The 24913-nt window shown below is 40.8% G+C and overlaps 1 protein-coding gene across 1 annotated transcript in view; it reads right to left on the reverse strand.

The window, feature by feature from the left end:
• The window catches only part of MAPKAP1 (MAPK associated protein 1), a 198332-nt gene that overhangs the window by 103715 nt on the left and 69704 nt on the right, over positions 1-24913 (reverse strand). The window contains exons 5-7 of the mRNA XM_056538602.1: positions 22289-22461; positions 11875-12051; positions 224-333 (exon numbers count right to left, since the gene is read on the reverse strand). Of these exons, the coding sequence (XP_056394577.1) occupies positions 224-333; positions 11875-12051; positions 22289-22461 (460 nt within the window). The remainder of the gene's footprint in view (positions 1-223; positions 334-11874; positions 12052-22288; positions 22462-24913) is intronic.

Here is a 24913-nt window from a genome sequence, read left to right on the forward strand (position 1 = left end):
ATAACAGGTTCTGTTTAAGGGTCTATTCACACATACCGTATTCTGTGCAGATTTGATGCGCAGGATTTGAAGCTGTATTCAGTTTACATTGAAATCTAAAGCATAAAATCCTGCACATCAAATCTGCGCAGAATACTGTACGTGTGAATACACCATAAATGAGTATAGGTAGCTCTAAAATAAGCATGCAACTGAAAACCTAATCTAAAACATAAAAACTCACCTGAATTCCTTTGTGAGCCTTTCCTTCTTTTCAGAGCTTTCTCCAAGATTTCCCTCATGGTCACATTCGTACTGTCCACTTGTATCAGGGAGAATCCATGGGCTGCATTTCTGTTTAGGAGGAAACATGGAAATAAATATACTTGTGGTTACAAACTAGTAACCAGGTATAGTACATTATAACACCTGGGGACTTGTATTGTAGCGAGTTACACGTCACGTTCAGGAGATTCGACCTCTAGTATGTTTTATGTATTTAAAAAGAATATGAGATCTTGACACAGTGAAAAGGATGACAAGTCAAAGTTTAAATCAACATATTAATAGACTCCAACATATGTCCCTCCAAGCCTGAAGAAGGAATAAGTCAGAAACATTGCTACATTTTTCCTTTCAGAACTTTGGCGTACAGTTCTTTCTTTTGGTATAATATAAAAGGAAGATTAAAAAACAACCAATATCTAACAAGCTCAGTATTGACGAAGCTCAGTATTATGGCACGCCTGAGATGTGTCTTTGACGCACAGGTCTGCTGCGCTGTAATACTGAGCAATAGTTCATGCACAGCGGACCAGTGTGTCCATCACACAGCAGCAATAACTAAAGCAGAGATAGGGGCGTGGTGACCCAGGGACATTGTGGACCCCAGTCCACTCTTCCCTACTGCCCGTCGCTATAGTCACTTTTATGAAGGTAAACAAACGGAATAAGAAGCCAAAGTTATGGCTCCATTACACATGTAGACTACTTTTACACAGTGTGCGCAATTATATAGGGTCATGTGATGGGAAAGTTGCTCTGAAAAGGTTTTTGAAATAAATTTCCTACCAATTTGCTTCTACAGTTACTAGGTGTTTCCAAGGTAACAGACAACAAATTTAAAAAAACTAAAGTATTTCAATCTACTAAATTACTAAATGAACTTAAAAAAAAGTGCTACTGAAAATGTAAATTTAGCAAAAATAAATTAAAAAAAGCCCTCATTTAGACATAACAATAAAAAAAACACAGTGATTTAAATAAACAAGAAAATAGGCTGATTTCTCAAGGTCGAGAATAACTGTATCCTAAGGTGTTAATGGAGGATTCCGGAGAAAAACAAATATACACATATTTGTAGTTAACCACTATTTAAAAAATTTAAGTCCAGTAACTTCCAGTACTGAAGGCCAAGCTGGGCGGTACAATTGCTGAGAAAATCCTATAATGCTTAGCAAGTTCCGTGCAGGAGTCCTATTACTTAGAAAAATGATTGTGGAAGGGTGATGTTGGGGTTACACTTGAAGGAATTCGAAAATTCTCCCCATTTAGGGTTTCTAAGAAGCTGCACCAACAAAATGTTGCTAAAATGTTAAACGTCCAACACTGGTATTCCTTTTACTGGTATTACTAGTTATATCAAGAGGCTTGGAGAATTGTGTATACATTATGGCCCAGATTTATCAAACTGTGTGAGAGAAAAAGTAGAGGGCCACAACAACCAATCACAGCTCAGCTAATGAGCTCTGGTAAAGTGAAAGCTGAGCTGTGATTGGTTGCTGTGGGAAAATCACTCCTCTTTTTCTCTCACACAGTTTGATAAATCTGGACCAATATGTGTGTGTGTGTAATTTATACACACAAGCTGCAACCTTTTTTATTGGCGATATACACCCTTTGGAAAAAATAACTGAAATCGATTGTTTCCTATAACCATCAATAAGCTTCTTACACCTCTCAGCCGGAAAGTTGGACCACTCTTTTGCAAACTGCTCCAGGTCTCTTATTGGAAGGGCGCCTTTTCCCAAGAGCAATTTTAATATCTCTCCACAGGTGTTCAATGGGATTTAGATCTGGACTCATTTCTGGCCACTTTAGAACTCTCCAGCACTTTGTTGCCATGGATTTGTGGGGGCTTTTTTGACGTATGTTTGGGGTCATTGCCCTGCTGGAAGACCCAAGATCTCGGACACAAACCCAGCTTTCTGACACTCGGCTGTACACTGGGACCCAAAATACGTTGGTAATCCTCAGATTTCATGATGTCTTGCACACATTCAGGGCACCCAGTGCCAGAGGCAGTAAAACAACCCCAACATCATTGAACCTTCACCATATTTCACTGTAGGTACTGTGTTCTTTTCTTTGTAAGCCTCATTTTGTTTTCGGTAAACAGTAGAATTATGTGCTTTATCAAAAAGCTCTATATTGGTCTCATCTGTCCACAAGATGTTTTCAGAAAAGGATTTTGGCTTACTCAAGTTCATTTTGGCAAAATGTGGTCTTGCTTTTTTATGTATCTGTGTCAGCAGTGGTGTCCTCCTGGGTCTCCTGCCATAGCGTTTCATTTCATTTAACCCCTTGCTACAAATAGACGTTGATTAACGTCCATCTGCGGCTCCCGAGGTATGACGCGCGCTCAGCAGGTCAGTGCGCATCACACCCGGTGGGTCCCGGTTGCTAAAAGCAACCAGGACCCACGGCTAATGCCAGACATCGCGTCTAAAACCAAAGTAAACATTGCCGGTTAGCTCAGTGGTGATGTTTGGGACTGCCGCGGTGAAATCGTGGCGTCCCGAACAGCATGCAGGACGCAAGGAGGATCCCTACCTACCTCCTTGTTGTCCGATTGCCGAATGACTGCTCCGTGCCTGAGATCAAGGCAGGAGCAGTCAAGCGGCAGAAACACTGATCAATTCTATGCTATGGCATAACATTGAACAGTATGAGAGATCAATGTAATGGATGTTATAGTCCCCCCCCCAAAAAAAAAAAAAAAAAAAAAAAGTAAATAAAGATTGTTTAACCCTTTCCCTAATAAAAGTTTGAATCACCCCCCCATTTAAAAAAAAACTGTGTAAATAAAAATAAACATATGCAGTAACACCGCGTACGTAAATGTCCGAACTATAAAAATATATAGTTAATCAAACCGCCAATGGTGTACGTGCCAAACAATTCCAAAGTCCAAAATAGCGTATTTTTGATCACTTTTTATATCATGAAAAAATTAATAAAAAACGATCAAAAAGTCCGATCAATACAAAAATGATACCACTAAAAACTTCAGATCACGGCGCAAAAAAGGAGCCCTCATACTGCCCCGTACGTGGAAAAATAAAAATATTATAGGGGTCAGAAATGACAATTTTAAACATATAAATTTTCATGCATGTAGTTATGATTTTTTCTAGAAGTAAGACAAAATCAAACCTCTATAAGTAGGGTATCATTTTAATCATATGGACCTACAAAATAAAGATTAAGTGTCATTTTTACCAAAAAATTTACTGCGTAGAAACGAAATCCCCCAAAAGTTAAAAAAATTAGTTTTTTTCTTCAATTTTGTCTCACAATGATTTTTTTTTTTTTTGTTTCACTGTAGATTTTTGGGTAAAATGAATGATGTCATTACAAAGTAGAATTGGGGGCGCAAAAAATAAGCCATTATATGGATTTTTAGGCGCAAATTTGAAAGGGTTATGATTTTTAAAAAGGAGGAAAAAATTTAAGTTCAAAAATGAAAAAACACTCGGTCCTTAAGGGTTTATATGTCGACGGATAGTTCGCGCTGACACTAATGCTTCCTGGGCCTGCAGGACAGCTTGAATATCTTTGGAACTTGTTTGGGGCTGCTTATCCACCATCCACACTATCCTAATCATATTTAATCAATTTTTCTCTTCCGTCCACACCCAGGGAGATTAGCTACAGTGCCATGGGTTGTAAACTTCTTGATAATGTTGCGCACTGTGGACAAAGACAAATCTAGATCTCTGGAGATGGACTTGTAACCTTAAGATTGTTGATATTTTTCCACAGTTTTGGTTCTCAAATCCTCAGACAGTTCTCTTCTCCTCTTTCTGTTGTCCATGCTTAGTGTGGCACACACAGACACACAATTCAAAGAACTTCTCTTTCAGATAGGATTTTTATATTGCCCACACCTGTTACTTGCCCCAGGTGAGTTTAAAGGAGCATCGAATGCTTGAAGCAATCTTATTTTTCCACAATTTTGAAAGGGTGCCAATAATTTTGTCCAGACCACTTTTTGGAGTTTGGTGTGACAATATGTCCAATTTGCTTTTTTTTCCTCCCTTTTTTGGTTTAATTCCATTACACAAGGGAATAAACATGTGTATAGCAAAAAAACATGTGTTACTGCAATTCCTTTCTGTGAGAAATACTTAATTTTCTTGAAAAATTTCAGGGGTGCCTATATATATATATATATATATATATATATATATGTGTGTGTGTGTGTGTGTGTGTGTGTTTATTTTTTTTCCACTGCCAAGAAATTTCTGTATGCTAATAAACACACATGTAACAGAACATGTAACTCAGCAACCGGACATTCATATTATATGGATCTTAATAGAATAATGTTTAGTGAAATAGGGCCTGATGGCACAATATGTATTTGTGCCTTCTGGGTTAAAAACACAAGGCAGGCTATTGATGATGGATGGTGTGGGATACATATAAAGGATGGGATACTGTGTTCTTTCATTAGACTGTGCTTTTGTTACTGAGCGCAGAGAACGGCTGTAGGACCTTGCAATTTGTATCCTACTGCTCTACCTGTGGACGCCTCATCCAACCTGCCATGTATAAAGCTGGCGGTGATAAGTGAAACCTCCTCCTGTCTTTAATGATAGCGATCATTCTCAGCTAACGGGTCTCTCCATCTTCCTTTATGGCCACGGCCTGTTTCAGCCGGGGCAGGGAGGGAGAAGATGGAAAGAGGGGGGGATTTCGGGGGAGGAGAAGATGTGTTGCTGTTTCTCTGACATGCCTCGCAGGCCCAATTCTGATTTTATAAATGAACTTGAGAGTATGATGCAGATACATCGCATAGTAAGCACTCTACCATGCAACACCTTATTACCAATGTGCAACCTTTTATTCATTCTGGAGACCACTTTTTTGCTTTAGATCAATAACTTTATTGACATTGACTGCATGCAAGTATCCCAAATCACCGCTCAATTCTGCAGCTTTCTTGTGCCAATCAGATTTTAAATATTGTGGCTATTATGAGTATATGTTGCTGAATTGTCTCATAGTTAACCCTTCTTATAGCAATCATGAAAATCACCCACCTAAAAAGTCCGGCAAGTCAGACCTGGATGATTCAGAGAATGTATAGAAGTTGCCAGCCTTGGTTATGCCTGTTCGCTCAGCTGGAGCACAAATGAGACACAGATGTATTTCAGCTCTTGGCATAAAAGAGACAGCTAATGGCTTTATTTCATGGCCTGTCTTCCCAGTGTGGCACAGGTACTCAGGGTGTGAACTGGCTGCCCCCCTCCCCCTTCCTACTCTCTAACAGTTATTGATTGCCCTAGCGGCTAGCCGCTGCTGATTCCTAGCAATCCGCTTCCAGCCAAGGACTGCTGGGTATTCAGAGCGAAGATGTGGCCAGCGCTCTGTTTGCATTGGCAGCGGCTGGTGTGGGCAACATGTCTGCAAACACTAGCGGCTCTCATAGGTCTCAGAAGAGAAGACAGGCATGCTCAGGAGGTCTCCGCCAAATTAACCATTAGACAGGCCAGGGCATGGGAGTCCGCAATAATTTCAAGAATTTAGGCATGGTTTCTTGGTGATCGCGTCTGATGTCATTATAAAAAAAATACCTCATTATAGCTAAAGCTGTCAAAACAATTCTGATCTATTATATAGAACATTGTGATGTGCAACTGTAATCAAAGCCAGATACATGCTATTCAGAAAGCCACAATACATGACCCTCTAGAGATAATGCATGTAGTTATATTACACTGTTTAGTTAGGAAATTGACAGCTATTGCATGCAACTATAGAAGCGGTTCAGGACGTGACCAATGGCCCCTCTCCAATTGTCATTTTAAATGATGTAATGTTAAAAGGCTGCCAACACAGGGAATGCATGCTATTCAAAAGGACAGAATTACTATATTATTTCATTAGGCTAAAAACAGTCTATGCATCATTTATCGAAACTGGCTAGGAAAAAACAGTTTGTTGACCACAGCAACCAACAAGGGATTAACTACACTTTATTAAAAATAAGAGAAAAGGGTGAGTTTGTGTTCAAAGAATAGAGCCACCACTGTCCATGGGTTGTCTTTGACAATGCAGCTTGGTTCCATTTAACAACTACTCTTCGTGATATGCATTGGATGAAGGTCATGGATTCAAAAATTAAAGGCCAGATAAAGATCAGTGGGTTAAAAAATTAGGACTAATTACACACGGTAGTCACTTATGTCATATGACTTTCACAATTTGATAATAGCAAACGTTGACAATTGTCAGCCAAGCTTATGTCATTGGAAAGTGAATAAACTACAAATCTCACATAAAAAATGTTTCTATCCTTATATAAAGCAAATCAGAGTCACCTCCAAAAGAAGCAGCACCAGATGTCTCATCCTCTTGGAGAAGACTCTGGTTTGGATAATATGAGACAGACTTCCTCTTTCTGATAGAGATAATCTGAATACTTTGTTTTCGGATGGAGCACTACCTGAAAATAAGTCTCCATACACCATTGCATCTTTTCAATAAGACACAATACCACCAGAGCTATCTATTATGATTCCAGAGCTTGATGGTAAGGCAGCCATATATAGGGATCACTGGTGCTGACAAGTAGCGAGACACCTGTCCCTGCACAACCTTACTATGTAAGGGGTCTGAATGTTCTATTTTCTATAAGCTGGTGACTTCAACCAATAGGGCCCTAGAGGGGACAATCCACAGAGAGGTATGAGGGAAAAGAGGGAGAAGGTAAAGTGTCCCTAAACCTTGGAGAGCATTAGGTCAGAAAGATAAAGAAAAGACTAAATAGCCATACTGGACACTTTGCTACTCTTTACTACTTAATATTAATTCACATCTAGATCATGAATTCCATTTTTCTTCTCCCGTAATAGGAGCAACAAAAAATTTAATAAAAAAATTAATGATTGTTGGATCTGTTGTATGATACACCAAAACAATTATTTATCAGGTGGTAATTTCAGAACTTACCAAGAATATTTTCATAACATTCCCAGAATATTCTCAGAGCATTACCAGAAAGATCCTTCATCCTTCAACCAATATCAAAGATCATGTATGGCCAGTTTGATCAATGTTAATGAACAATATGAATATGTGTATGGTGGTATCTGTAAGACTATGCAGCCATCAGAACATAGTTTGTTTAACCATTAACCTATTTTTACCTAACGTGTATGGCCACCTTTACCCCACTAACTTATAATGGTATCCACTAGATACTGTTGTGGTTTCCATTGTTTTAACGTCAAGAATAGCAGTGTGTGCTGTGCCATTCTTCCAGTCTTATAACAATATTCAAAATGGAACAGAGCCTCCAATAATGTAAATCTGAGAACAAACTTAATAATCAGAATAGAGGCTATAAATGTCTATGGGAAATGCCAGATTGCACCTCAAGTCTGCTGTAAACCTAGGCTGGATCTTACCTGTCTTATTTACTCATTCCCCTGAAATAAGTGCAGAAAGAGGTGTTTGGCAACCATTCTTCTTCTTGCACCATTGCATGGCTAGCCAACCTGTATGTTTATGTCAATGATGGAGGCTGAACTGACAGCTGTCAGAAGACTAGTTCACTTATAGTTTGCTGTGAAATCTTACACTATGAAAACACAAGTACCCTACACTGCTATGACCAAAGGATCTTGGGTGGGCTTGAGATCAAAACCTTTGTGTCTTTACGTAAAACTGTCTTAATAAACAGTGTTTAATGTGAAAAAGAGGTTGAAGGCCCACTCTGGGTAAACATATCTGTTAACATTTAGGCAGATATTATCCTAATAATCTTCACATCTGCTGACATCAGAGAATGCACAATGGTAATGGTCGTGTCAAATTTCAACTGGGATATCACACGTTTACACTTTATGGAAATTTGAACTGTAAGTGTAGCAGCAAACATTTCAAGGCCTGGTGAACACACATAAAAGTATTGTAAAACAATACAATTTATGAAACATATAATAGCTACCATCAAATCTTTGCATGCAACAGGAAAATATATTTACTGTGTTACTTACTGTCCTTATATTCAAATTCCTAAATATCATAAATAGGCTTCCTATATTTATTGCACGACCAAAGAAAGGGAACAGTGTCACTCACCCACTGGTGCTCATCAACAACAGATTCTTGCGGCCAGGCGCACTTCCTTGGACCACCACCGGTGGCCCAAGGAAGTGCGCGTAGACTCAAGAAACAGAGTTGCGCTTAGACACAAGAAATGGTCATTGCCAAAGATATCACTCCTGCTGTTCAGTTTTATTCTGTCCTGCTTTGTACAGTTGCACAATTATTTAACAAAGAAGAAAGTAAGCACCAACGGGTGAGTGACACTGTTATGTTTCTTTGGTTGTGCATCTATTGTGTAGTTAATCTATCAATGAGCTCTCCTATACAGACTTTGCAATACTCCGAGACTAGAGGGTGGATACAGGCTTAAAGGAGAACTCCAGCCTAATAAAATTACCTTTATATAGCTGCACATGAGAAAGTTATATAAATTTGCAATGTGAAGTGTAATCTTTGCTGAGCATATACTCTTTTTCTCCCTAGGCAGGAAGTCCAGGAGACCTTATCACACTGATGACTAGCATCTACTGTTGAGGACACTTCTCCTCAGCTCAGAGAGCTAATACCTTAAGTGTGCTGTGTTTAAGTGTCCCTGATTGGCTGGCGGGCAACTGCAGCACACACAGGAAACAAGCCCAGTGTATGAATTTTTTTGCTAACTCAATGGGATATTCAAAGGCTGTTTATGGGGGCTATGGGGGTCCGATTTTGAAACATATCAGCTGGTATGCAATGTGGAGTCATGGTGCGAATATATACATTATATATATATATATATATATATATATATATATATATATATATATATATACACATACATACATACAGCCGTAAATGTTGGCACCCATGAAATTTTTCTAGAAAATTAAGTATTTCTCACAGAAAACAATTGCAGTAACACATGTTTTGCTATACACGTTTATTCCCATTGTGTGTATTGGAACTAAACCAAAAAAGGGAGGGAAAAAAAGGGAAAAAATTGGACATAAAGTCAAACCAAACTCCAAAAAATTAGCTGGACAAAATAATTGGCACTCTTTCAAAATTGTGGAAAAATAAGATTGTTTCAAGCATGTGATGCTCCTTTAAACTCACCTGGGGCATGTAAAATGGTGTGGGCAGTATAAAAATCACACCTGAAAGCAGATAAAAAGGAGAGAAGTTGTCTGTGTGTGCCACACTAAGCATGGACAACAGAAAGAAGAGAACGGTCTGAGGACTTGAAAACCAAAATTGTGGAAAAATATCAAAAATTGCAAGGTTACAAGTCCATCTCCAGAGATCTAGATTTGCTTTTGTCCACAGTGTGCAACATTATCAAGAAGTTTGCAATCCATGGTACTGTAGCTAATCTTCCTGAGCGTGGACGGAAGAGGAAAATTGATGAAAGGTGTCAATGCAGTATACTCTGGATGGTGGATAAGCAGCCCCAAACAAGTTCCAAAGATATTCAAACTGTCCTGCAGGCTCAGGGAGCATCAGTGTCAGTGCGAACTATCCATCAACATTTAAATGAAATGAAACACTATGGCAGGAGACCCAAGAGGACCCCACTGCTGACACAGAGACATAAAAAAGCAAGACTACATTTTGCCAAAATGAACTTGGGTAAGCCAAAATCCTTCTGGGAAAACATCTTGTGTTACAGATGAGACCAAAATAAAGCATTTTGGTAAAGCACATCATTCTACTGTTTACCGAAAACGGAATGAGGCCTACGAAGAAAAGAACACAGTACCTACAAAGAAATATGGTGGAGGTTCAAATATGTTTTGGGGATGTTTTGCTGTCTCTGTGTGCAAGGCATCATGAAATCTGGGGATTACCAACAGATTTTGGGTCACACTGTACAGCCCAATGTCAGAAAGCTGGGTTTGAGTCCTAGATCTTGGGTCTTCCAGCAGGACAATGACCCCAAACATACTTCAAAAAGCACCCAGAAATGGATGGCAACAAAGGGCTGGAGAGTTCTGAAGTGGCCAGTAATGAGTCCAGACCTAAATCTTATTGGACACCTGTGAAGAGATCTTAAAATTGCTGATTGGAAAAGGCCCTTTTCCATGTCCTTCCAATAAGAGAGGCATGGAGGAGTTTGCAAAGGAAGAGTGGTCCAACATTCCAGTAAGAAACTTATTGATGGTTATAGGAAGTGACTGATTTCAGTAATTTTTTCCAAAGGGTGTGCAACCAAATATTAAGTTAAGTGTGTCAATTTTGTCCAGCCCATTTTTAGAGTTTGGTGTGACATTATGTCCGATTTGCTTTTTTTCCTCCCTTTTTTTGGTTTAGTTCCAATACACACAAAGGGAATAAATGTGTATACTGCAATCCTTTTTTTGTGAGAAATACTCCATTTTCTTGAAAAATTTCACGGGTGCCAACATTTACGGCCATGACTGTATGCATATATATATATATATATATATATATATGTATATATATATATATATATATATATATATATATACACATACACACACACACACACACACAAACGGGAGAATACAGCAGCACACTGCTAGCACAAAGATACAGATGAAACATGAAATGCTATATTGCTACAATGCAAAAAATGAGACAATGGAGGTACTTTGCGCACCATTTGGCCAAAGTTTGGTGAACAAAGTACCTCCATTTTTTCACATTGTAGCAATATAGCATTTCATGTTTCATCTGTATCTTTGTGCTTGCAGTGTTCTGCTGTATTCTCCTGTTTGTGTATATTCAGCCTAGCAGCGTGTACCTGTATGCCAGGTCCATGTATGCACCTGTATGCCAGGTCTTATCCTTGTATATACGGTATATGAAAATAATTTCAGCAGCACACCCATTAATTCAAGTGCAAAAAGTGGGAATTTATTGACCCATATCAATTGCGACGTTTCGACGGCATCCCGCCGTCTTTATCCAGCATGAAAAAGACGGCAGGATGCCATTGAAACGTTGCATTTGATATGGGTCAATAAATTCCCACTTTTTGCACTTGAATTAACGGGTGCGCTGCTGAAATTCTTTTTCCTGGATTATCTATGCTGTCTGCGTTTGGGACTGCATTCTTTTGCTTGCACCCCAGGACTTTTCAAATCATTGTGGTAGTGCTGCCTATCTTTGGATATATATATATATATATATATATATATATATATATATATATATAATTATTTATGTTGTTTTTTTTAACCACTTTTGGCTGGAAATCTCCTTTGAAGACTAATTGCATATAGCTGTGCTGGGCTCACATTTTCACATTCTACCATATAGAACTCATATATTTATTCATGTAGAAACTAACCCAACATAGAAGCAAAAAAAAAAGGAAAATATAGCTCCTTGGCAGATAAAAAGATATAAAACCTAACGGTAGAAACCAGAGTGAGAAATAAAGTGAACAGAAAGAGCAGGGGCTATGCCTCTCTAGAATGCCTAGATGACTCTGGGACAAACATATATCTCTCTAGGTATCATAAATATTAGATGTAAATTTGAAGTTAGATGTCCAAAGTTTGGTTATGCTTTACCTCTTTTAATACCATTAATTTACAACCACATACTTACATCCTTACGAATAGCGACTGCTTAGCTGCCAGATTGGGGGATGAATACTTCTCCACAAGAGCCAGGGTGCTGAAACCAAACTTGTGAATGGGTTCATTAGAATCGAGAGGGGGAAAGTCTGTGTCGACCTCTCCGTCATCCTCAGCAATATGCAGGCAGAAGGAGTCCACATTGTCACTGCAAGTAAAGAAAATAAAGGAGTAGAGTCAATCATGACTCAAAATGCATACTTACAAAAAAAAAAAGGCTGGTTCACGTCCAATACAGAAGCCATTAAATGATCCCAAGGGCCTTTTTCAGGCTTCAGAAAGGCAAAGCTGTCTAATTATACTATAATATACCCCCTGTTCACTGCTGGAAAATGCAAAAGTAGTCACAATACAATGGTTCTTAACTAGCTTTCCCCAAACTGAAAAAAAATTATTAATTAAATAAATAAATTCAGAGGGAAAAGTTTCACCATATGATAATACTAACATTCAGTGGCACAGGTGACCTAGGTGTAAAGTCAGGTATGAGTATAACATTGGGAAGATAGTTTGTGCTCCCGATCCTTCCATGTATTTCCTCTGGGTTCTTCATTTGCCACCCCCAAAAACACATTGGGGGGATTTATCAAAGTTGTTCATTTCCCGCATCAATACAGACCAACCTACAGAGGGTTAGGCCGGTCTATTGTGCGCTTAATTAATCAAAAGTCACACGGCTCTTGATAAATTCTGCGCACGGACTTCGGGATCCACAGTTTAGACTGTATTTAAACCTGCTCCAGCATGATCTGACATTTCAACATACTTTCGCCCGATGCAAATTTTTGCCAAAAAGTCGCTATTGATAAACTCAGAACCAATGCATTTTTTCCCTCTAAAATAGCCTAGAATGCATCATGGACTAAAAATCCTCTAAAGCAAAAGTCAGGAAAAAGTCACAGGTATTTAGACAGTCTCCCCCATTGACAGGTAAGACTGGCCATAGTATGTGTAGAAGTTAAGGTAACCATACACATTAGAAGAAAGTAAACCAAAGGCACCAGCTGAATGTCTCTTCTCTCCCCAGATGGCAGATGTCAAGATAAAAACGATTAGGCATGTTGAATTTCGGCAAGATCAAGCCTTTATTGCCATGGAAGAGACGAGTCTAGAAGAGGGTCAATCCCTACTTCCCACTAAATACACGTGCGTACAACTTTGAATGCATAGGGGATTCTGGGAGGTAAGGATAGGGAACGATGTGAGTTACCGTATATACTCGAGTATAAGCCGACCCGAGTATAAGCCGAGACCCCTAATTTCAACCCAAAATCCCAGGAAAAGTTATTGACTCGAGTATAAGCCTAGGGTGGGAAATACCTCATCCCCCCCTGTCATCATCCAGACCCGTCATTAACATCCTCATCATCCCCTTGTCATCATCCCACACATCCCCCCTTCATCATCCCCTTATCATCCCACACATCCCCCCTTCATCATCCCCTTGTCATCATCCCACACATCCCCTTATCCCACACATCCCCCCTTCATCATCCCCTTATCATCCCACACATCCCCCCTTCATCATCCCCTTGTCATCATCCCACACATCCCCTTATCATCCCACACATCCCCCCTTCATCATCCCCTTGTCATCATCCCACACATCCCCTTATCCCACACATCCCCCCTTCATCATCATCCCACACATCCCCTTATCATCCCACACATCCCCCCTTCATCATCCCCTTGTAATCATCCCACACCCCCCCCCCCTTCATCATCCCCACCCCCCTTCATCATCCTCTTCTCATCATTCGCCCTCAGTGGTCTTCAACCTGCGGACCTCCAGAGGTTTCAAAACTACAACTCCCAGCAAGCCCGGGCAGCCATCGGCTGTCCGGGCTTGCTGGGAGTTGTAGTTTTGAAACCTCCGGAGGTCCGCAGGTTGAAGACCACTGCGGCCTTCAACATGCGGACCTCCAGAGGTTTCAAAACTACAACTCCCAGCAAGCCCGGGCAGCCATCGGCTGTCCGGGCTTGCTGGGAGTTGTAGTTTTGAAACCTCCGGAGGTCCGCAGGTTGAAGACCACTGCGGCCTTCAACATCATCCAGCCCCCTCTCACCCCCTTTAGTTCTGAGTACTCACCTCCGCTCGGCGCTGGTCTGGTCCTGCAGGGCTGTCCGGTGAGGAGGTGGTCCGGTGAGGAGGTGGTCCGGGCTGCTATCTTCACCGGGGGCGCCTCTTCTCCGCGCTTCCGGCCCGGAATAGAGCCGTTGCCTAGACAACGACGCATCTGCGTCATTGTCAAGGCAACGTGACTATTCTGAGGCCGGGCCGGAAGCGCTTAGAAGAGGCCTCCCCGGTGAAGATAGCAGCCCGGACCACCTCCTCACCGGACCACCTCCTTACCGGACAGCCCTGCAGGACCGGACCAGCGCCGAGCGGAGGTGAGTACTCAGAACTAAAGGGGGTGAGAGGGGGCTGGATGATGTTGAAGGCCGCAGTGGTCTTCAACCTGCGGACCTCCGGAGGTTTCAAAACTACAACTCCCAGCAAGCCCGGACAGCCGATGGCTGCCCTGGCTTGCTGGGAGTTGTAGTTTTGAAACCTCTGGAAGTCCGCAGGTTGAAGACCACTGCGGGTGGGGGGAGTTCACTCGAGTATAAGCCGAGGGGGTGTTTTCAGCACGAAAAATCGTGCTGAAAAACTCGGCTTATACTCGAGTATATACGGTATTTTAATTTGTGAACAATGCAGAGGAATTTGATGTTGCCACATTAACACCAGGTAAAACAAACCAAAAAAATTATCATGTGAATGCTATTCTGGTAAATATCATTGAGGAGTAGAGGCAGATGGTGATCACCATTTCTGTTTAGCATATTGTGGTGTTAAACTTGGTAGGTAGAGCAATACGCTCTCTTGTACAAATTATGTAAGGACAGCTACTACTGGCTGTCTCCTGATGTATATTATGTAGATAGAGGGAGTACAGCCCCCATAAGAATGATTTAGGTACAGATAGTACTGCCTCCTTGTTAATGATGTGGGTATAACATGTAACGCCTTCCCGTAGATTATGTAGGTACAAATAGTACTGTCTGCTTAGTCATGCCTTCCTGTCGATAATATACTGTAGATACAAACAATACTGTCTCTCTGAAGATGATTTAGTGACGGACAGTAATGCCTACTTGTAAAAGAACAAATGCAGACAGTATACCCCTTCCATTTGTACTGCTTCCCTGTAGCAAATGTAGTTACACATAGCACATCATCCCTGCAGATTATGTAGGTACAGATAGTACTGCCTGCCTCCCAGTAAATGATGGCTGTAGATACAGACAGGTATTTCAGAGATAGGCTTCGACAAGGGTGCCGGCTTTAAATGGCGCAGGTCACAGGACAAACAAAGGTAGGTAAAAACAAGGGTAGTCTATTCTATAAACTACCCTTGTTTTTACCTACCTTTGTTCGTCCTAAGACCTGCGCCATTTAAAGCCGGCACCCTTGTCAAAGCCTATCTCTGCAATACCTCTCGTTCAGTCGGCTGGCTGCGGACACTATATGCGCTCACCATTGCTGTGTATGTGGCTACACAACACCATCAGGTGAGCCTCCTTTTCAGTGTATATTTCGCCATACAGGTTACTCGTATATTACACCATGGAGCGCTTTGTCTTTTGTCTATTCTAGTAGATACAGACAGGACTGCCTTCCCTCGTAATGCTTTCTTGTAAAAGATGTAGTCACAGATAGCCTTGCCTCCCTGTAGACAATGAAGCTACACATTGTACTGCCTTTATGTGTTCAGCTTCCCTGTAGAAAATGTAGTTACAGATAGCACTTCGTCCCTGCAGATAAAATAGGTACAGAAGTACTGCCTGCCTCCCTGTAGATGACATAGGTACAGATAGTACTGCCTACCTCTATGAAGGTGACATTGGTACAGATAGTACTGCCTTTCTCCCTGTAAATGATAATGTATATGCAGACAGTACTGTCTCCATTAGTACTGTATCCCTGTAGATGATCTTGTTACAAAATAGTACTGCCTCTTCCTATATTTGATCTAGGCAGAAGTGGACCTGCACATTCTTGAGGCTTTTTTGGAAACAATAATAATTACTATGACTATGAGGCAAACTGTAAAGGAAAGAGTTAAGAACGTAATCACATAATCCTAACAATTCAAGTTAACATCTAACACTACCCTTTTCACATGAAACCATCCAACAGCAAACAATGGATGCAACTTGTGCTGTCTTTAGTGATATCCTATTTCACACTGAGAAATTAAAGTAGTAGAAATAAACAACCTCATCGGGGACCTGATCACTGACCCTGCCGGCTCTACATGACATCATGCCAGATGCAGGGAAAAAAAATGAAACCCCCAATAAAGTATAAGGCATGGACACAAAGTGCCTCAGGCGCCAACCACAAGTGGTCATAAAAGCAGCAGTACAAACTCTCTTTGCGTGCGTGTGTGAGACAATAGGGACACGATCATAATGTGGATAAAATCTGCTGCACTGGAGAGACAGAGCCATAACTCAGTGCTGCGGAGTGTCAAGGGAAACATCCGCTGCTAAACATTCCATGGAAATGCTTCATCCAAATAAAAGGAGAGAGGTTCAAAAGGTTTCATTAAAATGATATATGCTGTGCTCAGCGTCTCAATCATATATGCTGCAGAAACAATGTGCTTCAGAGACTCTGTAGAGAGAGCGAGACTCACAAAATCATCGGCTGCCAATTCTTAGGATCACAGTGGATCCATGTATAAGAAGATCAACAATAGATGTAACTTTTAACATTTAACAAGTTGCACAGCAATTCAGTAGGAACATGCACGACGACTTACTACGCAAAAATTGACAGCGATGATTGCATTCGAGTGCAAAGGTTTAGTCACTACTACTGTGAAAAATTTACTATTATAGTTGTCTGGCTTACAAAACCCATTGTCATATACTCGAATATGGAATTCTCTCTTAATAGCAGGTTATCCATTGTTCAGCATCATCGCCTTTTAGCCTGAGCAGTAGAGATGGCTACAAAGAGCAACTCTTACTCTGGAGGACTCCGAACTTTGGTCCGTTAAACAGACAGCCCATTGATTCAATAGGGCCCATGTAATGCTCAATTTTCCCTCTGGTGGCGCTGCTGGGAAATTGAATACTTGCTGTTGAGTAAAGGGGATATTCCAGGATCTCTTTTCTTCAGCCTCTGAGCCCAATTTGCTTGTATTACCTCGGTGCACTGATTGGTCCCATTTTCATGCATAAGACCCACACAAGAGCTGTAGAGACAGACTTTTTTTTTTTTTTACTTATACTTAGTAGAAAACCACCTGGCACTGTTCTGGGACGGCTGATTAAGTCCTTGATGCAGTCAGTAGGCTAAGCGCTTTTTCACATCAGCTGGTGTATTGGTGGTGCTCACGCTAATAAAAGGTAGAGAAAAACGATATATCCATGAAGATAGAAAAGTAAGACGTGGATCACTCACCACAATTCCAATGCTGTGTACTTTATTCAAAAGCGTAGACAGTGGCCATACATAGACGGATGGAGAAGGCAGTAGGTGTTGTGGAGCCCCGTCCAGAGCGACGGCGGCGTTTCACGCCCAGAGGGCGTGAAACTACGCCGTCGCTCTGGACGGGGCTCCACAACACCTACTGCCCTGCCTTCTCCATCCGTCCATGTATGCCCACTGTCTACACTTTTGAATAAAGTACACAGCATTGGAATAGTGGTGAGTGATCCACGTCTTACTTTTCTATCTTCTTGGATATATCTTTTTTTTTTGTTGCTGTGGTCTCTGACCTTTCCCAGCATTCCATGCAGACAGAGACAATGGCCCTCATTGACTTAGAAAATCGGGTTGTAAGTCTATTTTGCTTTCTTACCCGACTGCTTTTTTCCCCTGGTATTTATTATTATGTCGCATCCTGTTTGTCGCACGTGGGTTTTGTTGGTTTTGGTTTCCAACTCCTCTGAGTTGTCGGGAAAAAATCCACAACAATTCAACAAATTCGGGTTGTAAACCTTTATAAATACGTGGGAAAGCTCAGAAATGTCGGGGTACGCCCCTTTTTCAGGTTTGGGAGAATCCACATCGGGTCCGTCGGGAAAAAATGTCGCATCGTGTCCCAGACTGGCGCACGATGTCTGCGACATGTCGCAGACAAAGATGCGACCAAAAAAAACCGACAAAACAAGTCGGCTTTAGAATAGTAAATGAGGGCCAATATGTCATATGTCACATGGTCTGCAGGGGGCATGGCTATGCTGCAGTGAATGGCATTACTGCAGTAAATCTCTTCCACTCCACTATCCACCACCACTGCAGCAAAGCCACGTCCCCGGGAGACTATGTAACTTATGACATATTGTCTTTGGCCTCATGGAATTCTGGGAAAGGTCAGATACAACAGTAAAATAAAAAAAAAGGCTTTCAATACAGCACTTCCTGGTTTGGGTCCCTTGCATGAAAACATGACAAAGCATATTACACATAAATTGGCATCATGCGCTCAAAGGCTGAAGAAAAGAAAATTCAGGAATACCACTTTAAAGCTGGTTTCTAAGGGTCCCAGAAATTCTCAGGGACCTCTTCTAATAAAAAAGGACAAAGCAGACAACCATTAAAAGAGGACCTATATGGTCAGAGAAAAATGTAATAAATAGAAGTCGACTAAATTATCAGACTTTTCTCAAATGCAAATGGGATGCTTTACGCCAGTATTACAGTGAAACAGGTTTTACTTGTTTTATCAAAAAGAGCACAAAATCTGATGGGCTAATTTTGTAAGGTGTTAATCTGTTAGACTAGGCCGTAAGAGCTTGTAAATGGTTAATCTAAAAGGGAAGGACACAGCTTCTTGTAAGGGGTAAATCTATACTTCACACACAGCAAGCCTGAATGTTTACCTCTGTTAATGCTACTTCTAACATCTTCCTGCTGATCTATTATACACAGGACTCATTCATCTTACATTGGCTGCTCATTTACTAACATCCACTATGGAGTAAGATAGAAGCACAGATCACATAAGTTAACAGTCTCCCCTCACACATTGGACCCTTCCAGTTTTGAAGCAGGAAGTATCCTTGAAGCTGTTAGGATCCTTCACTGCTATTAAAGGGGTACTCCGGTGGAAACAATTTATTTTAAATCAACTGGTTCCAGAAAGTTAAACAGATTTGTAAATGACTTCTATTAAAAAAAAATCTTAATCCTTCCAGTACTTATCAGCTGCTTTAATACTACAGAGGAAGTTCTTTTCTTTTTGAATTTCTTTTCTGTCTGTCCACAGTGCTCTCTGATGGACACCTCTGTCCATGTCAGGAACTGTCCAGAGCAGGAGAGGTTTGCTATGGTGATTTGCTCCTGCTCTGGACAGTTCCTGACATGGACAGAGGTGTCAGTAGAAAGCACTGTGGAAAGACAGAAAAGAAATTCAAAAAAGAAAATAACTTTCTCCACAGTAAACAGCAGCTGATAAGTACTGGAAGGATTAACATTTTTTAATAGACGTAAATTACCGTACATATCTGTATCACTTTTTGGCACCAGTTGATTTAAAATAAATAGTTTTCCACCTGAGTACCCCTTTAAGTCAATCTCTAGGCTTAGATAGATAGATATAAGATAGATAGATTTGTTTTAATATTTTTTCTATTTTCTTCTATTAATAATGAGGTTTCCCATGACGGGGAGGAAATGGTGCAATGGCAGTTTTAATCTCACAAATTCTCACTGTGATTTGGCCTTCAAATGGTTCATATGTTATAAGATACTATAAATCAAAAAAGGCCCCCTTCCATTTCACCTTACACCTCATTGGGGCGGATCTATAAGATCAGTCTAATACAGTATGCGCATCATCACATATATTTATGAATATTTTAGTTACTGCCCTTCTATATCATGCATGATGATGACATAATTGGGAGGCGGAGCATGAAATCATAGACCCATTACAATCAGTGGAATGTAATTTAACAATAAACATAGAGAAGACGATTTTATGACCCGATATTTAGATTAGAAGAGGCAATGCGGCTGCTTTTCTTTTAAAACGCAACCAAATGCAAACATGTTTTGTACACAGTGCCCTTTTATTTTCTAATCTAAAGTCTAAAAAGCGCCATTGGTACTGATCGCTGTCACAGGCAGCGCTAATATTCACTGCACATAACCAGGGACCTCCACTCACAGCAGCGCTGAGGCTCCCCCTTTCCGATTCTGGAGTTTTAATTGCATGATTGATGTGGAAATTAATTAATCTCAAAGTGCATGCTAATTGTTTAATTGCTCGCTTGATCTATATGGATCATTTTCGGGAATTAAAAGTAGCTGATTTACTCGGGCTATTGATTGAATGTGGCACTGAGTTATTTTGCTTGCTACCTGATTTGAAATTCCCTCAATTAATTCCCAAAACCTTTTGCTTCGGAGGCGGCAGGGTGAGTTTGCCCCTTCTGGCTGATCTATACTAACTTGTCATGCTTAAGAGATATTTATTATTAGATCCGGCAAGTAATAATGACACATTAATATTAGCAGAGGCTGTACATTTCTGCAGAATGGATTGCCAACGTGGAATTAAAACCGATAGATTTGTCAGTATCAATTTTCTAAAATATATGGTGACCTGGGTGCATTAATGAATGGCATTCCCGGCTCGCACAGCCAGTAGTCGTTGACAAGGTGAAAAAAAAAAAAAAAAAAGCTGTGCCATAGCTGGGCTTTTACTTTAAGGCTGCGTTCACATGGCCGTCTAGACCTGTCCCGTTCTTCTTCCGTCAAAAATAAAAGCGGACAATAACTGATGCAAACGGATGGTATCCATTTGTATCCGTTATTATTCAGTTAATAAACAAAAACTAAAAATTTTTTTTTGTTCTGAGCATGCTCAGAAGTAAAAACGGATCAAAAAACGGATTGAAAAAAACGGATGCAAACGGATGACATTAAAGGCTCATCCGTTTTCCATAGACTTGTATGTTAAATTTACTTATCCGTTTTTTCTTCAGTTTTTTGGACCAAAGAAAAAATACAGCATTCACAGTCTTTTCTCCCGTAAAAAAAAAAAAAAAATACGGATATGAGCGCAGACGGGTGCAAACGGATGTGAAAGGATTGTAAAGAAAATCTCATTGACATCAATGGGATTACTTTACAACCGTTTATAATCCGTTTACAAGCAGCAACAACAGAACCTAAACGGGGGGGGGGGGGGGAAACGGGGACAGACGGACGTGTGAACGCATCCTAAAAGACACACAACTAAGCTAAAAAAAAAAAAAGTCTCTCTGAAAGAGACTTCAGGGGGGGAAATGATCAACTTATTTAAAGGAGAACTATCGTGCACAAATATTCTCTTCTATCCAAAGAATAGGGGATACGTTTTAGACCGTGGGGGTTCTGACTGCTGGGACCACCACGCATTCTCCTGCACAGGACCCTGGCTCTTCCCTGGAATGGAGCCTGCTGACCCCGTACAAGGCGGCCTCCATGTATCTCGCTGTATCTCCAGATCTCCCATAGAGATACATGGAGGGGGCCAACAAACCCTGTTCTTAGGAAGAGTCAGCATCCCGTGCAGGAGACCCCCCCCCCCCCCCAGCCCCCTCCCCACTGTGATCTAAAACTTTTCCTTTATCCTTTGGAAAGGGGATACATTTTTGTGCACGATAGTTCTCCTTTAAAGTATGGAGTAAAAAACTGTTCCAGGTATAACCCCCTCAAAAGACAAGGGGGCACTCCCTCCATCTGGGGGGAAAAAAAAGGTTTAATCTCGCAGGGCGACAAACCTTCTTTACCATAAGAACTGTGAATTTATGGAACAGTCTACCTCAGGAACTGGTCACAGCAGGAACAGTTGAGGGCTTCAAAACAGGACTAGATACATTCCTAGAACAAAATAACATTAATGCATATGCAGAATTAAAGCATCCCCTCCCCTTAATCAATCCATACCCCTTTCCTTCACATCCTTTGTTGAACTTGATGGACATATATGTCTTTATGCTGTCCGGGCATGCTGGTAGTTGTAGTTATGCAACAGCTGGCGGCACCCTGGTTGTGAAACACTGTTCTAGAGTATAGGATGGATATAAAGAGCATCTCTCTTGTGCACATTTATAGCCCACGGAAAAATGTAATTACCGTATATTCTCTCCTTATAGTTTGGAGACCTTATGGCCTCGGCTAATTCAGAATACCTGTGTATGGCCTCTGCTAACACAGAAAACCTGTCTGTGCATATCCAACATCTATCATGTCCTGTTAATGTGAGAATAAATGTACTGCCGAATTCTGAACATTTGATGGCCTTACAAGTGTACGCCAGACATCTCTACAACTATTTTATGACCAATTTAATCTATGTTAAGACATAAAATGTACTAATTTTATAGCTGGTTACTTCAGTTTTGGCTCCCGTCCTTCCGTGGTGTACTGCCAACAGATGAGACCAATGAGATCATGGACCTTGGCATTGGCTATTGTCACCACGGTCATGGGCAGCATCTTGTCCTGGGTATTTTGCATTGAGAGATACACATCTATCTTCTTGGTGGCAGTGGTTCCCACGTGGCCCTGGAAAGGAGATAAAAACACAAAAGATGGCATCATGAACAATTTTTTTTTTTTTTTTTTAAGTATGCAGATGTAATTTTAAAGGATCCAGCACACTTTAAACATGTGTCGGTCACTCAAAATTATTTCTGCAGGATCAGACAACTTTTGGGGAGATAAGACAATGCCAGAGGAGTCTGGCAGAAGCTTACCCCTCCTCTCCATTCAGATTAGTCGATACAAGCATTTAATGTGTATGCAGAAAGTGGAAGAGATAATTGAGGGACTGAGTAGATTAATATGTCATTTTGTAGAAAACATTCTAGGATAACTTGTTATTTATTTATGCAAATATCTGCTCATTCTGGGCTAAGTAGTCAAGTGGGCGGTCCTACTCAGTAATTAACAGCTCTATATATGCATACTAATACGTGCCGTATTTTTCAGCGTATTTGCTGCTGCGTATTCTACTAACCATTTATGTCAATAGGTAACAAAATCAGAAAATATGCATCAAAATACGACACATGTGACCCTACCCTAAGGGCTCATTCACACAAGGGTACTTTGTTTGAAACTTGCAGCGGGTTCCCCGCTGCGAGTTTGAAAGGGGCAGGCTCTCTGCCGGCTGTCCACAGCTGATTTTCAGAGGCAGAATCTCTGCTGTGGAAAGTCCACCGCAGACCCCATTGACCTGCAGCAGAGATTCAGCTGCTGAAAATCAGCTGCGGACAGCCGGTGAAGAGCCCGCCCCTGTCAAACTCGCAGCGGGTAACAAAATATGCTCCTGGGAGTGTATTCATCCTCTGCGGATTAGAAGTTGCAGATCTGTAGATTTTACAAGGGCATCATTTTATTGAAATGCCATTAAAAACTACATAAAAATTGCCTAGTAAAATGAGCAGTTGCGAGTTCACAACTTCAAATCCGGAGTGGATAAGGTGTGAGTAAATGAACCTTTATACCAATAGCTGTCAATCACTGAGCAGGAACACCCACATGACTACTTAGCCCAGAAGAAGCAGATCTTTACATGAATATAAACAAGTTATCCTGGAACTTTTCCCACAAAACTATATATAAATCTGCTCAGCACCTCCTGCTCTATAACGTTATGTCGGCAGTTCGGATGACATTATCAATAGGACTCGTTTTCTTTAACACTACACTGGTAGACAAAACATCTCCAATCTGGCAAAAAGAGAGCACACTATTATCGTCAAATTTCTTTACCCTTACCACCCCTTGTAACAAAACAGCAATCGCCAATGGCAAACGATCATACACTATAAACTAAGTTAAATACACAGCGAAACAGCGTATATGGATCAGTATATCAAAAAAGCTTTATTGAACATGAATAAGACAGACGTTTAAAATCACATAAAAATTACAAACATGGTATATATGACCCTTGTAATGGGCATATCCAACCAGGGACAACCAAGAGGAAAGAGAAAAGGAGGTCAAGATAGTGTACAGAAACAAATTCTGGCCATGTATTGAACCAATGTATTGTAAACATTAGACACTGAGGTGCAATAAGCAGTAGGCACCTTTAATAGGTTGCCCTCTATTGTAATAAAGTGCCAATAGGGACAAAGGCCGCTGCCTAACACTAAAAAAAAGAATGTGTAATAATAACTTGCCTAGTGGAGACAGTAGTTAGACCTCCTGCACCCGACGTTTCGTCACCAGACTTCTTCCGGGGTCTTTCCCCTTGGTTGTCCCTGGTTGGATATGCCCATTACAAGGGTCATATATACCATGTTTGTAATTTTTATGTGATTTTAAACGTCTGTCTTATTCATATCCCTTACCACCCCTTGAAACAAAAAAAACATTGGGAATGGACTTTCTACTTGTCCTATATATAATATCAGTTAGGTTAACAGGCAAGGTAATACCACCATAGAGTACTAGCTGGTGCAGTGATACTAAAAGCAGTAGATGTATCAATACAAACGGAGTTGAAATGCCATTCAGAAGCCTTATAATGTAGATCTAAGAGAAACACTTAAGTGAACCAGCTTTTCCTAACATACCAACAGAATTTTAAACAGCCCCCCCAAAAAAGTATTGGAATCATCACGTAAGACACGATCAAGACATGGGCTACCCTTCACACACGCTTAAAAGTAATGAAAAGGTTAAAAAGTGCTTAGACAGTCATGGCTGCACAGCAGGATTTGTGCGCCGCACTATATTCTAACTACTTGGCCGCTGTGACTTTATTTGCTCGTACTCGGCTGACTATCAGCACTGCCAGTTCTGTGTTTTGCACTCGTCGCCTTTGTTTTGTGCTGTTATTTATGTCCGAAGATGATATCACGCTGTGAAATAAAGTGCAAGTCTCTTTTTTCCCCTCTCTTTTACGGGCTTGTAAATAAACTTGCATCGGGAGTAAGCGGGTTCATTAGGGATCTGTACATTAAACCAAAGGAAAACAGCCACATAAAAAATTGATTTGTGG

The sequence above is a fragment of the Hyla sarda genome, chromosome 9 (genome assembly GCF_029499605.1).
Source record: "Hyla sarda isolate aHylSar1 chromosome 9, aHylSar1.hap1, whole genome shotgun sequence".
In the NCBI taxonomy this organism is placed as follows: domain Eukaryota; kingdom Metazoa; phylum Chordata; class Amphibia; order Anura; family Hylidae; genus Hyla; species Hyla sarda.